Source organism: Anguilla rostrata, chromosome 3, assembly GCF_018555375.3.
Source record: "Anguilla rostrata isolate EN2019 chromosome 3, ASM1855537v3, whole genome shotgun sequence".
Taxonomy (NCBI): Eukaryota; Metazoa; Chordata; class Actinopteri; order Anguilliformes; family Anguillidae; genus Anguilla; species Anguilla rostrata.
Window position 1 is genome coordinate 35,455,028 of NC_057935.1, and position 13,994 is coordinate 35,469,021.

Here is a 13,994-nt window from a genome sequence, read left to right on the forward strand (position 1 = left end):
AAATGTTATTATGTTATGTATGCTTCCAGTTTTGCTGCAGTAAAATAAAATGTGTTTGTAAAAAATTCAAATTATCAGTCTTTGCACTCCATTATAAACAATTTGTACGATAATATTATTAAAGAACTGTATAAAGTATTTTTAATGCTTCAAATAAAACTCTGTCCAATTACCTTTTAGCTGTGTTAACGTTCATTCTTATGGATTAAATGGCTATTTGTGCTCTGCACAAATGGCTTTCCTTTGTATGGCCAAACAATTAGTGTAATGAATAATTCAAAATCCAGAAATGGTCTTTGTGAAAGTGATTATTTCTGTATTGTCCTTCAAGAGATGGGGGGAGAATGAGTGAGCGACAGAAAGAGAGAGCAGAATATGGGAGTGTATTTTATTTTTTGGTGGTTAGCTGCAAGCTTTTCAATATCTGTTGCACACATCTCTGTATGTAATTTGCCAATATTATGTTCAATTTTCTTAATAATTGAAGAAATAATTCTGTAAATGAGTAATGTGTTTATTTCATATGCTAATCTAATGAAAGTCCATCTTTGTTTTCAGGCAGAAGTACAAAAGCACTTCGCAAAGGTAAGCCAGTTGCTTCGAAATGACTGCTTATCCAGCCAGAATGCACATGACTGTATTGGCACTTTTCTGGAAAAATCATTTCACAGGCCCGATATCTAAATCCTCCTTAGTCTTTACAGACCTGACCTGGCTTTATCAAAAAATTATTTTGCTGAACAATTTTCTTGTCAGCGCAGCTGTTACATGTCTGTCACATTCACTTAGCCATTGATGCAGGGATAGGACATTGATTTCTTTTTACAGATATTCAGAATGGAGGCTACTAATTAATCTGTCAACACCATTTTCACTTGTTTTTCTGAAATATTTTTTACATACTCATACACACATGTATACGCGCGCGCGCACACACACACACACACACACACACACCTGCACATGCACACGCACACATGTATATACACATATTATAAATTAACCTCTACCTTAACTGTGATCCAAAACATGCCCAACCATAAATACACCTGATCTCTCCTTGGTGGCCTATATGGATTCAAACGTGTAATGCAAGGTAATCAAACACTGACACTTCTGTACCCCTCAATGGATGTTTGAGACTGGGACACTTACAGTGTGCTTGACTGTAAACAGTGTGATGTCTGAAATGTGGCCCTGTTGCCTTTGACTCTGGGGTGTTATTGCATGTTTCAGTGTTCTAAACTGAGAAGTGGGGCTTATAGGATGCAGTACTGTAGCTTTTTATTGTGTGGAGAGGGTTAAATGAGTCTGTACCACCCCTCCCTTGTCTGTACATGAATCCCCTCTACAGTCTCTGATGTAGCCAAGTGGCCCTCATGCACACAGTGTAGTGGACCTGCTGTGGGATGCTCTTCCAGTGGGCTGCCTGCATTTATGCATTTATATAACACTCACTGAGAGGTGCTTTTCAACAGTCACCCCTCCATCTATGCTTAAATTCTCTCGACTATCTGCCATGTAGGCGTTAGGGTTCTGCATTTGAACTAAATCTGTAAATCTCATGACAGCACTTTGCATCTGCATTCTAATCATGTTGCTAGTGAAAACCATTGCACCACTGCAGCGATGCAGATATGTTGGAAGCAACATGCTAATTGCATGTGGGTTACATCAAGTTAACAAGATTGTTAATACGGGCCGATGTTGCAGCTTGCAAAGTGCCTTGGATAACAGCCATGGGATTTTCCAGGGCTGTAAATTAAACTCTCTTTCTTTTGGTTTGAAAGGTACTAGCAGAGGTTGTTTATTCTGAACAAAAAATACTCTCTCCCTGGGTCAATTAAAGCATGCCTTCAGTTTTTAGTATGCACCTGTGTATTAAAACGGATTCCCAAAGTAGGCTACTGCAGTAACACAGTTTTAGCTTCATATTAAGTTTTAAGTTTAAGGTCTTGATTGTAGCATGCACATCTGAGTTCCGTATCTACTGACCCTCAGCATGTCTCTTGCTAGTCTCAAAGTTTAGTGTTTGTTTTCTTCACCGTTGTGTGCATGCTCCTGTGCGGAGTTCGGTGGTTTAAAGGTGCAGGTACAGCAAAAGCTGAATCTTTTTTAAATATTGCACATGGGCTAATTCCTCCAATTGTAATGATTACAATGGTGCAGCGGTTAGCACTGTTGCCTCCCAAGAAGAAGGTTCTGGGTTTGAGTCCCAGCTGGATCCTCCCTGCATGGAGTTTTCATGTTCTCCCCGTGTTTGTGTGGGTTTCCTCTGGGTGCTCTGGCTTCCTTCCACAGACGAAACGTGTAGCCAGGATGACTAGCTTTCCTGGATAACTCCAGCTCATTTACAGAACGATTATTAATGTGCATTGTCTCTGTCAGATGAATGAAATAAAGCTTTCTTCTAAATAAACTCTAACAAAATGAAATGTGTCCTGGTCTCACATCCTATATACTGTATTCATTAATTTTGATTAACCCAATAACTAATGTAAATGTTGTAATTACAAATGATTATTGGTCTCTAATGGCATTAGAATAGCATATGAAACTGATAATTAGATTTGGTCAAAAGACACCCCTATCTATGCATTAATTGCTATAGTTAATCGTGGTGACTTTTGTATAAGTATTCAATTAATAGTATGGATTTGGTACCTGTTTAATCCCACCTGGGCCAAACACACGGTCAATATGTGACTTGAGGACACCTGAATGTGGGTTTAATTGTGGCAAACACACTCAAACAGGCTTTATTGAGCACTGCAATTGATGACATGCTGATTAGGGAAATGATTGGCAATCTGAAATGAGTCATTGTCTGTCAATCAACAGAATAATGAATAGGCATAAAAGATGTTGAGCAATGGTAAGTTGAATTTGGCCTGTAATTGATTCATTTCAGTCTCTTAAATGAATATATTGGCCTTAAAAAAATAAATGATGCCAGTAAACTTTGACATAAATGCATGTAACACACAGCCAGCCATTTAAATTGGTAATGTGGTGAAATCTAAATTAATTATTTGAGCATAAAGCAGCATAGTTTTATAAATAACGATTAAATAGAGCCATTTTGAATTTAATCAAGGACAGCCATTTTGGAGATACAGTCAAATGGGACCACATGTAGCATATTCATTAATTTGTTTTCAACAAAATATATTTTTGTGTAAAAGTACTATCCAATTGCAGATTTGTGGCAAAAGCCATGAACGAAGTATGCTATAAATAATTGTGAACATACAGAATTATTTTTCTGTATGAACAGACTTTTGTAAAAGCTGGTCAGCAGCAGGTTTAGGTAGAATGCAACTGTAATATCCTCTAGGTGGCGTTTAAAGCATACTGCAATTGGCATTAGCATGGGACTGTACTAAGGCGTGAGAGAGCATGCTGCAGTCGGGACTAAGGCAATTTGATGTTGATCTCCATCCGGGAAATGTGTAACGTCTCAAGAAAATCACATGCTAGACTCCCTGTGTTTACAAAATTTGTGGCATACAGCAGTAGCCACCATTGGGCCAAGTAGCCAGTCACTTTCATGTTTTTTGACGGACAGATTATTTGACAGCATTTCATAAACAATTTCATAGTGATATCTCATATAACATTTCAGTTATTGTGAATCAGTCTCTGTGGCAGTGTCTTCAGTTGATAGTATAGCCACTGAAATCTGAATAAATATTTTCATGAAATATACTTTATCACAGCATTTAGGTGACCTTAAACAGCAGACTCTTCTCTTTACACAGTTTTTGTTCATACAAAATGCAAAATATACATATCACCAATTTATACAGCTGGAATTATATTTACTGAAGAATTTCACTTTAAGTACCTTACTCAAGGGTCCAACGGCAGAGCTCATCCATAACCTCTATCTAACCTACAACCTCTCATAATACAATATACAGTATTCTTTAATATAATACCAAGACAGAACCAAATGTCTTTGTCAGCACTTTCAATTACTTGCTGTTATTTTGACATGATTCACCAAACCTTGGATGAACAGGGTTGATTGGTTTATTTCTGATATGATACGCATTATCTTGAGTGTAGTACAGACAGGAAATGCATCTCCTGTCTTCTTTATTGAAACCCTGTTGTGAACAGAATGGCAATTAATTGTGGATTAGTGGTTGTCTTTTTTTAACCCTAAACACAGTAGCATTACTATTACATGTAAAAAAAAGTAAAGTGTGTTGACTGTAAAGACAGCAATTTGGTTGCAGAGTTCTTTGATTTTATCCTCTGCTTTGCTGTATTTTCTCAGATACTGATTCCCTATACTTCTGGAGGTTACTTTAGGGCCTGCTATGGCATTTGAGGGGAAGCAAAGTTATATTGCCACTAGTTGCCATCACTGAACTGTCCCACTGAACTCACAAAAGCTCAGCTGCAGCTGTACATGCCACCCACTCTCTCATACCTCACACTGCTGGCAGTATACAAGGTCAAATCTGTCTCATGCATTCTGTGTTCTCTTGGTTCTGTTTTGAGTCATTTTCTGTTTATTGATTAATATCTGCTGTACAGTCAGCTTAAGCTTGCAGTAGACTTCTTTGTTGTAGACTTGAGTTTAGAGAACCTGTGCAATTCAACTGCATTAAGATGTATAATGAAACATTTTGTTTCTTAAGATTTACATTACTGGCCTACATTACTGGCGTGCTGCAATTCCAGTTAAGCCGCCTTTTAACAGCTGGGTGTCGCAAAGCATTCTCAAAATCAGCACTCCAAATTGAAAGCTAATATCCCAGGAGACAAGAGACTATTTTTCTTGTGAATGCATTGAGGAGCACTGCTGAGAAAAATGGCCGTAAACAGAAATCTTTGAGGCCTGGAGATTAAATGAAGGATGCTTTAGGAATGTGGAGTCTGATCCACCAATTGCACGTCCTTGGTTTCATAGGTCCCTTCATACAAAATTGTGTCTAGTGGATTTTATCATTTTAATACATTCAGTGAAGTTGGTTGCTATCAAGATATTTATTCTGTTTCCAATGGATTACATTCTTCATCAGACACAGGTATTCATTTAAGCTCTGAATAGCATGGGAAATGCCCATAAATAGGGTGTCTGAAAAACTCCTTATAAACCATAGCAAAATTGACAGTTACTGTAGCATTTCATTATTTGCATTACATTTCAGAATCAATAAAAACATATATGTTGGTGAAACAATTGGGATTCTACAGGAGCTGGCTAGGTCTAACACACAGATAGATTCTTGAAGAGATCAAGCAGCAGGTAATTTCTGTAAATGTAACAAACTGTTTAAGCATTTGGGTATGGGGTAAATACTGCTTGGAAAATGTACAATTTTGTGCTGACCAGTCTGGTATTACTGTGAGATCAGGTCAGACAAAACAACAGTGCAAGGTAAACTGCATTCTTGCTCAAATGCACTAAGATGTTATTATTAAATATAGGCTGGACTGACTGCTTTTCAGCAGTTAGTGTGTCATTTTATTAAGAAGCTCCAGCACATTATATGATCTTTTTCTTGCTCAAAACTGGTGCTATATGCATTCACATTAGTCTAGCTGCAGTAGCTGTTTCCACAAATGCATCTGATCATGCAACTCTTACCTATACCTACCCTTTCTGGTTTATGTGAAATGTTCATTTGTTTCTGTTATATTTCTTGTGTTTTCACATTTACTGATTTGTTTTGACAAATGTTGTTTTGTTTTATGTTTTGATGTTTGATGTGTGTTCTCTAAGTTGTGAGTGTGTTTCAAGAAAATGTGTTTACTTAACTGTGAATGTGTTTTATGAAATGTTGTTGTGTTCCTAAGTGGTTGTTGTGTTTTCTGTAATTTTATTTATTTTATGTTTGCAAAATTATATCTCGGTTTCAGATTTATTTTGTTTTGTGGAATGTTGTGTTTTAAGTTGTTAATGTGTTTTGTGAATTGTTTTAGCATTTCCTAATTTTTTCATTTGTCTTGAAAAACCACTTTTAAAACACTTTTAACTTCATTCATCACATATTTTACTTTCTATCACATTTTTCTTTTAAAACAATGATTGCCACAGTGCACAGGTCAAGAGTAGCTGTTTAGTTCTCCCTGGTGGATGCGCTGTAGATGTGTAAAGGAGTCTCCTGACTATACTGTTAAGAAAAAGTTGGACACCGTTTGAAGAAGCATTTAATAAAATTGTGCACACTGGAATTCAGTTCAATCCAAACTAAATAAATAACTACAGTGGGTTCAACTTAAGATTTGCCTGAATATGTTGTTGCTCTCAACATTATCTTTCAGTTACCCAAAACAAAAAGATTGGAAATTAGGCTGAGAAGTTGTCATTATCTTTGGTATTTGAATGTAATCTTTGGGCTTAAAAGCAAGATCCCTTTGGTCACATAATCTAAGGCTTCATTCCTGAATCGATCACTGGAATTCCCAGATGTTGAAACAATTCAAAAAAGCAATGTGTCAGGCAGTCAGGTGGCCATATTTGAAAATTCACAGTGACATCCCCAAAACTATGCTCTTAGAGATAAGCCTCAGAGTTGTGCTTCATCGGTTATCTGAGGAGCCAGTCACAGGAGAATACAACTATGCTTGTCCAACAGGTACTGACTTGGGACTCATTTTATGTCAGATGGTCTAACCTGGGTGCACAGAGACCCCTGGAAAACTGTCAGTTTGTATAGTTCTCCTCCTGCAGTACTGCTGGAGATCTGTGCCAGGCTAAATGTTGCGCTTTGTCCTGTTTGAGGCCCAGGAATAATCATGATATATATTTGGCCAGCTGCATTTAGGAAAAAGACAGACTACTTTGTCTCAATTCAGATGGCTTAATGGCTATCTGCTAATTAATCTTCACAAGTATTTGAATGCACAGTAAGATTCTCATTTTTGTGGAGGAAGTGTCAGCCATATCATAGAGACTGGTTTAGGGCTGTATTAATTCCTCTGTTCTAGTGTCACCTTTTCCACATGAAGTGTCCAACATTAGTGCCTATCTATATCTCATGTGTGGTATCCAAATTGTCTTATATTACCGCTGTCTTAGTGAGCTATATGGCTAACTAGTGAAGCCTGTTCAGATCAATGCATAGGCTGTAGTATATGATTAATACTAGCGGATTTAGCTAATGAGCTAGCCATCAGTGTGTGCAACTTCCATTACGAAATAGGGTTTTTTTCTTTTATAAATGCATGTTGGAAATACAACGTTGTTGACTTACCTTTACTGGTGAAAGAAAAATGACACTTTTTTGTTCTGGCTCATAATAATTCGGAAAAAGGCAAACATTTGTTGGATAAATATGAATTTTAGGTTGCTGGAAATGTTAGTATTCGTTGAATAGATACAACGGGTTGGTGAGGCGAGGTTGCTGAATAAGAAGAGGCTCCAGTCCTTGACCTACACATACACACACACACACACACACACACACACACACACCCTCCTAGAGGTTGTGCTTCTACCTTGTTTCCAGGCAACTGGGTGCAATAAGTACTCACATGGTGGGGAAGTCACTCCACTCAGGGATTAGCTTCATAAGCTTTGTTTCGGGCCTTTCACACATTGCCACATGTTAATGAAAAGATGTGAACGCTGAAAAGAGCCGACCTAGACTTTCAAAATTCACTGGTGAATTTGTTCTGAACTGAAGTTTTTTTATGAGGACCTTAAATTCTTTATGGAATGTCTTTCTTGACAACCCTTAACCTTTTTTTTTTTTGAAAATCATGTCTATATTTGTGAGAGACTTAACAGAATTTCATGTCTTTGAAAGAGGAGTAGTTTCAGTCTCTTCAGTCCCCTGTCTAATACACAGGGGAAGTGAATCTCAAGATGATTGCCATGCTCTAAATGATTTCGCTGATGAAGTGGGGTGAACAGAAAGGAATAAGCACTGCAGTTTGAGTCCTCAAGTCCTCAACAGAATCAAAACTATGTGTTGCCAGACAGTCTGCTCTTTCAGAAGAGGAATAATAGTTCTCCACAATAAAAGGCTTTGCAATTTTTTTGGGAACACTTCCCAGGTCTATAAAACATTATTTTTATCAGGCAGGCCTCTTTATTATCCTTATCTTGCCCTGCTTGTTGAAGGCCAGTCAGAGCTGCAGTACTTGAAAACTGTCAATAAAAAGTAGATGTTGGAATGGGTAATGGTTGCTGGCTACTGTCTTTGGCTGGCAGGTGCACAATCAGTTGGAGAGGAGCCAATGCCTGGGCTTAGCAACCCAGAGAAGTACAGAACAGTGCGGGCTAGGCTTGCAACAGTACACAGGTAATAATCACTGAGAATTAGGACACAGTTTCTCTCTGAAGAATTTCCCGAAGGTGGCATTAAGTAAATAGCAGCTCCACCTTGCAAGTTTCTCTCTGAAGAATTTCCCGAAGGTGGCATTAAGTAAATAGCAGCTCCACCTTGCATTAGCTTTCTGTGCGAAGCTATCAGTTGGCTTCCGACATTTACCATTTTATTATTTGTTTAACTGCAGTTTTGCTGTAGGTTGCTTCGGGGCTGCCTGCTTTTTCATTCCCTCTGAGCGGCTGTTCCACACTCAACATCTGTGTCTGGAAAATGAGAGTGTCACAAAGCAATTACAACTGTCCTACATTCAATACTGTGATTGACTTAGGGGCTCTGTGAAATTAAACGATTTGGGAAAAGATCCAAACCGTGATTTCGTTATGCATCTCTGAAGCTGAGGTGATATATATTTGTCACTGCTGCACACATGAAATTAGGGACATATAATTATTGAACACCATCAGTAAAGTCTAGTCCTCTTTCAAAAACAGAGCTCTTTTTCATATTTTGTAAACGGATCATCAGAAGACCCGTTTTATCTATATCAAATGGCCAGTTGTAAGTTTTACACTCTTTTAATAGAATAAAAGGTATTTATAAGCTTCGTAAGAAACAGGATCTCTCTCTGCCTAAACATGCAAAGTGGCATTTGTTTCAAATAATATTGAGAAATACTATTACAGTCATTGACACTACTTATTCTCTGTACAAATATTACAAATACAAAAATACCCTGATAAACACTGTGTGTGTATATAAAGTGATCTCCATAATCTTTGGGACAAAGCCACATTTTTTCTTGATTTGGCTCTGTACTTGCATTTGTTATCAAACAATTCCAAGCTTTTTATTAAAGAGTATTTTATTAAATAATTTTGGTTTCGCCATGTAGAAATAACATCACTTTTTATACATAGCCCTCCTCCATTTCAGGGTACCATAATGTTCGAGACAAATGGTTTCACAGGTGTTTTTGATTAGTCAGATGTGTTCAATTGCTTCTTTAGTGCAAGTATAAGAGAGCTCTCTGTATCTAGTCTTGATTCTAGGCTTTTGATTGCCTTCGGAGTCAGGACCAGAGTTGTGCTGATGGAAGTCAAGGAAGCCATTATGAGGCGGAGAAATATGAAAAACAAAATCATCAGTGTAATGGACGAACCAGAGAAGGGCGCAGACACAGAAGTAGCGGTGCAAAAGTTAGGGGTTTATTGTTCCCAACACAGGTTGACCACAAAAAATGTCTCAAACCAACAAGGGAAAAAAACCCAACGTGTAATAAAAATAATAAGAAAAAAAAACAAAAGAAGCATCAAATGCTTAAATAACAAAAATGTCTATAGATCTGCTCTTGCCTCTTAAAATACAGAGGTCTAAACTACAGCAGATTAGCAATTATTCAACCTTTGGTGAACAGTTTCACACCTTGGCGCCCCAAAAACAAGACAGACCCAGGGGCCAAAAATACTCATATTTATATCATGTTGTCCAGCACCAAAAAACAGAAAAAAGGGGTGACACAAATATGTAAAATAGCTATTACAGGTATTTGAGGAATTACAACAAAATATACATATAATAGTTAACATTTGTATTGAATTTGTTGACTAATACTTTTAAAAGAAGAAAAAGAAAAACATTTTAATAATAATTTTAAGATGACAGTGGGTCCTATGGTCCCCTTGGGCCATGGATGCAGTGGACTGATCGGCCCTCCCACTAGGAACCAAATAAATGTTCCTTGTTTCTGCCTGCAACCCCTTTTGTGGCCGACCCGTCTGCAGAAATGAAAATTAAACGCAGGTAAAACAAACAAACAGCAAAACAATTACATTATGGTAAACTTAACGTTAAACTAAGTGCATGCACTCACTTAGTAAAACGAAAGTAAATGTGGTGAGTTATTTTAAATTATATGTATAAATGTACTTGGAAATGTATGATAAATGGGGTGAATTGGTCTTGTGACTCGCTCTGCGGTCGTCACAATCAGATACATAGGCTAAAACTTAGGCTTATCAAAATCAACCATTTGAAACATCATTAAGAAAGAAAAAGAGCATTTGTGAGCTCAGTAATCTCAAAGGGCCTGGTAGACCAAGGAAGACCACTACAGTTCTCACAATAATTAAGAAAACCCCCCAAACACCTGTCCCATTCATCCTGCTGCTGCTATGAGCAAGCAAGTACATCATCAATGAAGACAAGTGAGTCAGTACCTGTGGTAGCCATATATGCCCAAACCATAACACCCCCACCACCATGTTTCATGGATGAGGGGGCGAGGTGGGGGTGCTTTGAATCTTGGACAGTTCATTTAGGCCTCCACACTTTGCTCTTGCCATCACTCTAATACAACTCAATCTTGGTCTTATCTGTCCACAAGACATTTTTCAGAACTCTTTTAGGTACTTTTTAGCAAACTGTAACTTGGACATCCTGTTTTGTGGCTAACTCGTGGCTTGCATCTTGCAGTGTAGTTTCTGTAATTCTGTTTGGGAAGACTTCTGTGGACAGTAGTCCCTGACACATCCACGCCCGCCTTTGGAAGTGTGTTTGTGACCTGTTGATTTTGGATCAAGATGGCAAGAGGAAAAGATCTAGGTGACTTTGAAAGAGGGTTCATTATTGGGGCACGAATGGCAGGAGCTTCAGTCACAAAGATGTGGCTAGTGGCTAGTGTTTCAGTAGGAACAGGGACTAAAGTAACATCTGCATTTGTATCTGTGTCAGCAAGAACCATCCATCCATCAACAACTACATAGAGAGAGATATTGTAGTAGGGTTGCAGTGCATAAACCCCTCATTACGAAGACAAATGCACATTTGAGAGTTTAGTGGTGCAAAAACCATAGGCATCAGTCTACAGAGAAGAGCAAAAAGTGATATGGTCAAATAAGTCATCCTTCAACATATTCTCGACAAGTGTTTGTTTCACCATATACTGTATAAAGTACAGCTCTTTTTATGCACTTTTTCTATAGGCCTCACATATATGTAACAGCTGAAAAATAAACAATTGTAAAATAAATTTTATGTGTCATTACCCCTCACTGGGAAACTAAGAATGGTCAAGTCTTGTCCAGAGATATAGGACTACAGATTGTTCAGCACAAAACAGATTCTGCTCCCAAATTCTACCTCAACATGCAGACAAAGTCAAGGGGGAAGACTAAACAATGCAAGGTGTTGTCTCTCTCACAGACAAAACTGCAGCCTGTGCAATGGACCTTAAAAGCTCTGCTGAGTCACAGAGATATTTAATACAACTGAAGAGCGAGGCTACAAAAGGCAACCCATAAGACACATTTTTTCTCCTTTTTCCATGACATCATTTTGAAGACAGAGAGCCAAATTCAGTCAGTGGAGTGTTTCCTTCTATGCCTGCCAATGAGAGGAACAGCAGACCTTTCTACACTTCAGTGAAATGCCAAAAAACAGCCCATTGTTCATCAATGGATTGGCGTACTCTCAGTCAAGTAACGGGGGGCCAATTTCAGCAAAATAATAAAGAGCCAACCGCTCAATAGCAGCATGGCAAATTATCATTCAGCACAGGTCTGTTTTTATTCTCTCATTAGCGGGACCTGAAGTTGTAAACCTGATGCTAATTTGTTGTGACACTGGTGGAACTGTGTAATGTGCAAGCTTCCTGTCACAGCCTCAGTGGCACTGTGCTACGCACCCTCATCTCTGTTTCTCCTCAGTTTCACGTAAAGGTGTGATATGGTCATTGTAAGCTTCACTTTCTGATGAGTTATAAGGTTAGAGTCATGCTTCGGTTCCTTTTAAGTTTGTGGGAGTCCTGCACATACATGACAGAATAGCCGGTGCATTGACAGGATGCACCACTTGGGAGCTCAGCTTAAATGTGAAAAGGATAGTTCATAAATATGGTGGATATTGTTATGATATACTGTTAAAGCAGTGTTTCGAATGTGCCTTTAATAAAATACATTTACTGCTGAAAATAAAAAGAAATGCTTATAATGAAAAAAAGAAATTTCCCTTTTATCCATTCCTCCATGATATATTCCGGCTTATTCCTGGTCAGGGTTGCGGGGGGTGCTAGAGCCTATCCCAGTGTGTGCTGGGCCAGAGGCAGGAATACAGCATGGGCAGGTCACCGATCTATCACTGGGCACACACACCATTCAGTCACCATTCCCTCACACACTCAGATCTATGGGAAATTTATGGTCTCTGATTAGCCTACCTGCATGTCTTCGGGAGGGAACCGGAGTAACTGGAGGAAACTCACGCAGAGAACATGGGGAGAACATGCAAATTCAAACCCAGGACCTTCGTGGTTATTATTATGCAGAATTTGCATAAATACAATTTGTGTATTGACACCATCATGTTTAGACAGGGTGTTTACAGGTTTAGATACAGTACTTACAACATGCTATATTTGGATATGTTTGGATATATTTATCATTTCATATCTTTGTCTACTAGTTTATTAAATGACACACAGAAATATTTGCTGACCTTTAGTCGCTTTTGTTATACAATGTTAAGAAAGAAAGCGACTGTGCCGGAAAAAGAAAAATGGAACCCAACAAAGCGTCCAATAAAAATCTGAACTAAGTAAAGTTACGTGACTTGATATTAAAGTTACATGTCTTGATATTCAAGATATTGAAGGATAAATATTTTTCAATATTCTTTCTTCTTCTTTTTTTACTTGATGAACTTAAATTCATCTGGAGTGAGCTCTCTATATTTTTCAAAAACAAATTATTTTTGAGGTGTCACTTAACTGATACAGTACTTAAGGCCGCCAATCTCTCGCAGGGCATATTTGCCCTATATCCAGTATGCATTATGTGTACCCATGAGATATAGTGTACCCTCCTAAACAATTAATTAATCGCCATGCAGAAACTGCTCATTGATACACTCATGGGACTTTATTTTTGTTGTGCTGAAGTGATCCAAGATAGACGGAAGAACTTTTAGTCAACCATGTTTAGTACTTTGTCATTCACTATAAGGAAAAGCTCTTGCTAGTACAGTCTATTCTATTCTGGGCTTACAGGATATGAGTTGGAATACTCAGTCATGCAAGTAAGCACTTGATGCATATCATAAAACATATCAAATGTTTGATTGTATTGCTCCCCTATATGCCAATCTCACAATCACCAATGTCACATTAGTCACAATCTCAGGCACCAGAAGCCCTCTTTTTCAAGCTTTCTCATTTCTCGCTTCTGTAAGTTTTTTTGTGAGGATTTGCCTCTTTCCATAGTCACTGTGTAGTGTGAGAGGAAGCACTTGTGCTTCAGTAATCAGCATGGTAGGAGTGAGGGAACATTCATCGCACCCCATAAAAAGATGACTCACATCTCTAGGGTGCTTTCAAGAGTCCAATCTTATTACAATGTAGACAGTCTAATTAGCTGCATAGTACCATTAATGTGGCGTTAACGATTTGCCTGTACCACCCTCACAAATGTTTAGGCTTTTTTAACATTTTTCTCATGATTTTTAATTGGCACAACACAACAATTTCAGAATCTGATCATTTTCTCAATTCTAATGACATTTGCCATGGCAACATTTGTTATGTTAAAGTGTTGGACTAAACAGAAAGGGGAAGCAGGTTAGGCAGTTCTTCAGGAAGTTTTAGTCTAGATTATGTCCCAGGCTTGTAGAGGAAATGTCAACACTAGAAATAGACCCGTATAAAAAAAA

The 13,994-nt window shown here is 38.1% G+C and overlaps 1 protein-coding gene across 2 annotated transcripts in view; it reads left to right on the forward strand.

Moving 5' to 3' along the window:
• pde1a (phosphodiesterase 1A, calmodulin-dependent) overlaps positions 1-13,994 on the forward strand; it is a 143,465-nt gene that overhangs the window by 96,667 nt on the left and 32,804 nt on the right. For both annotated transcript variants that reach the window (XM_064327311.1, XM_064327312.1), the window contains one exon: positions 559-585. In XM_064327311.1, the coding sequence (XP_064183381.1) occupies positions 559-585 (27 nt within the window). The remainder of the gene's footprint in view (positions 1-558; positions 586-13,994) is intronic.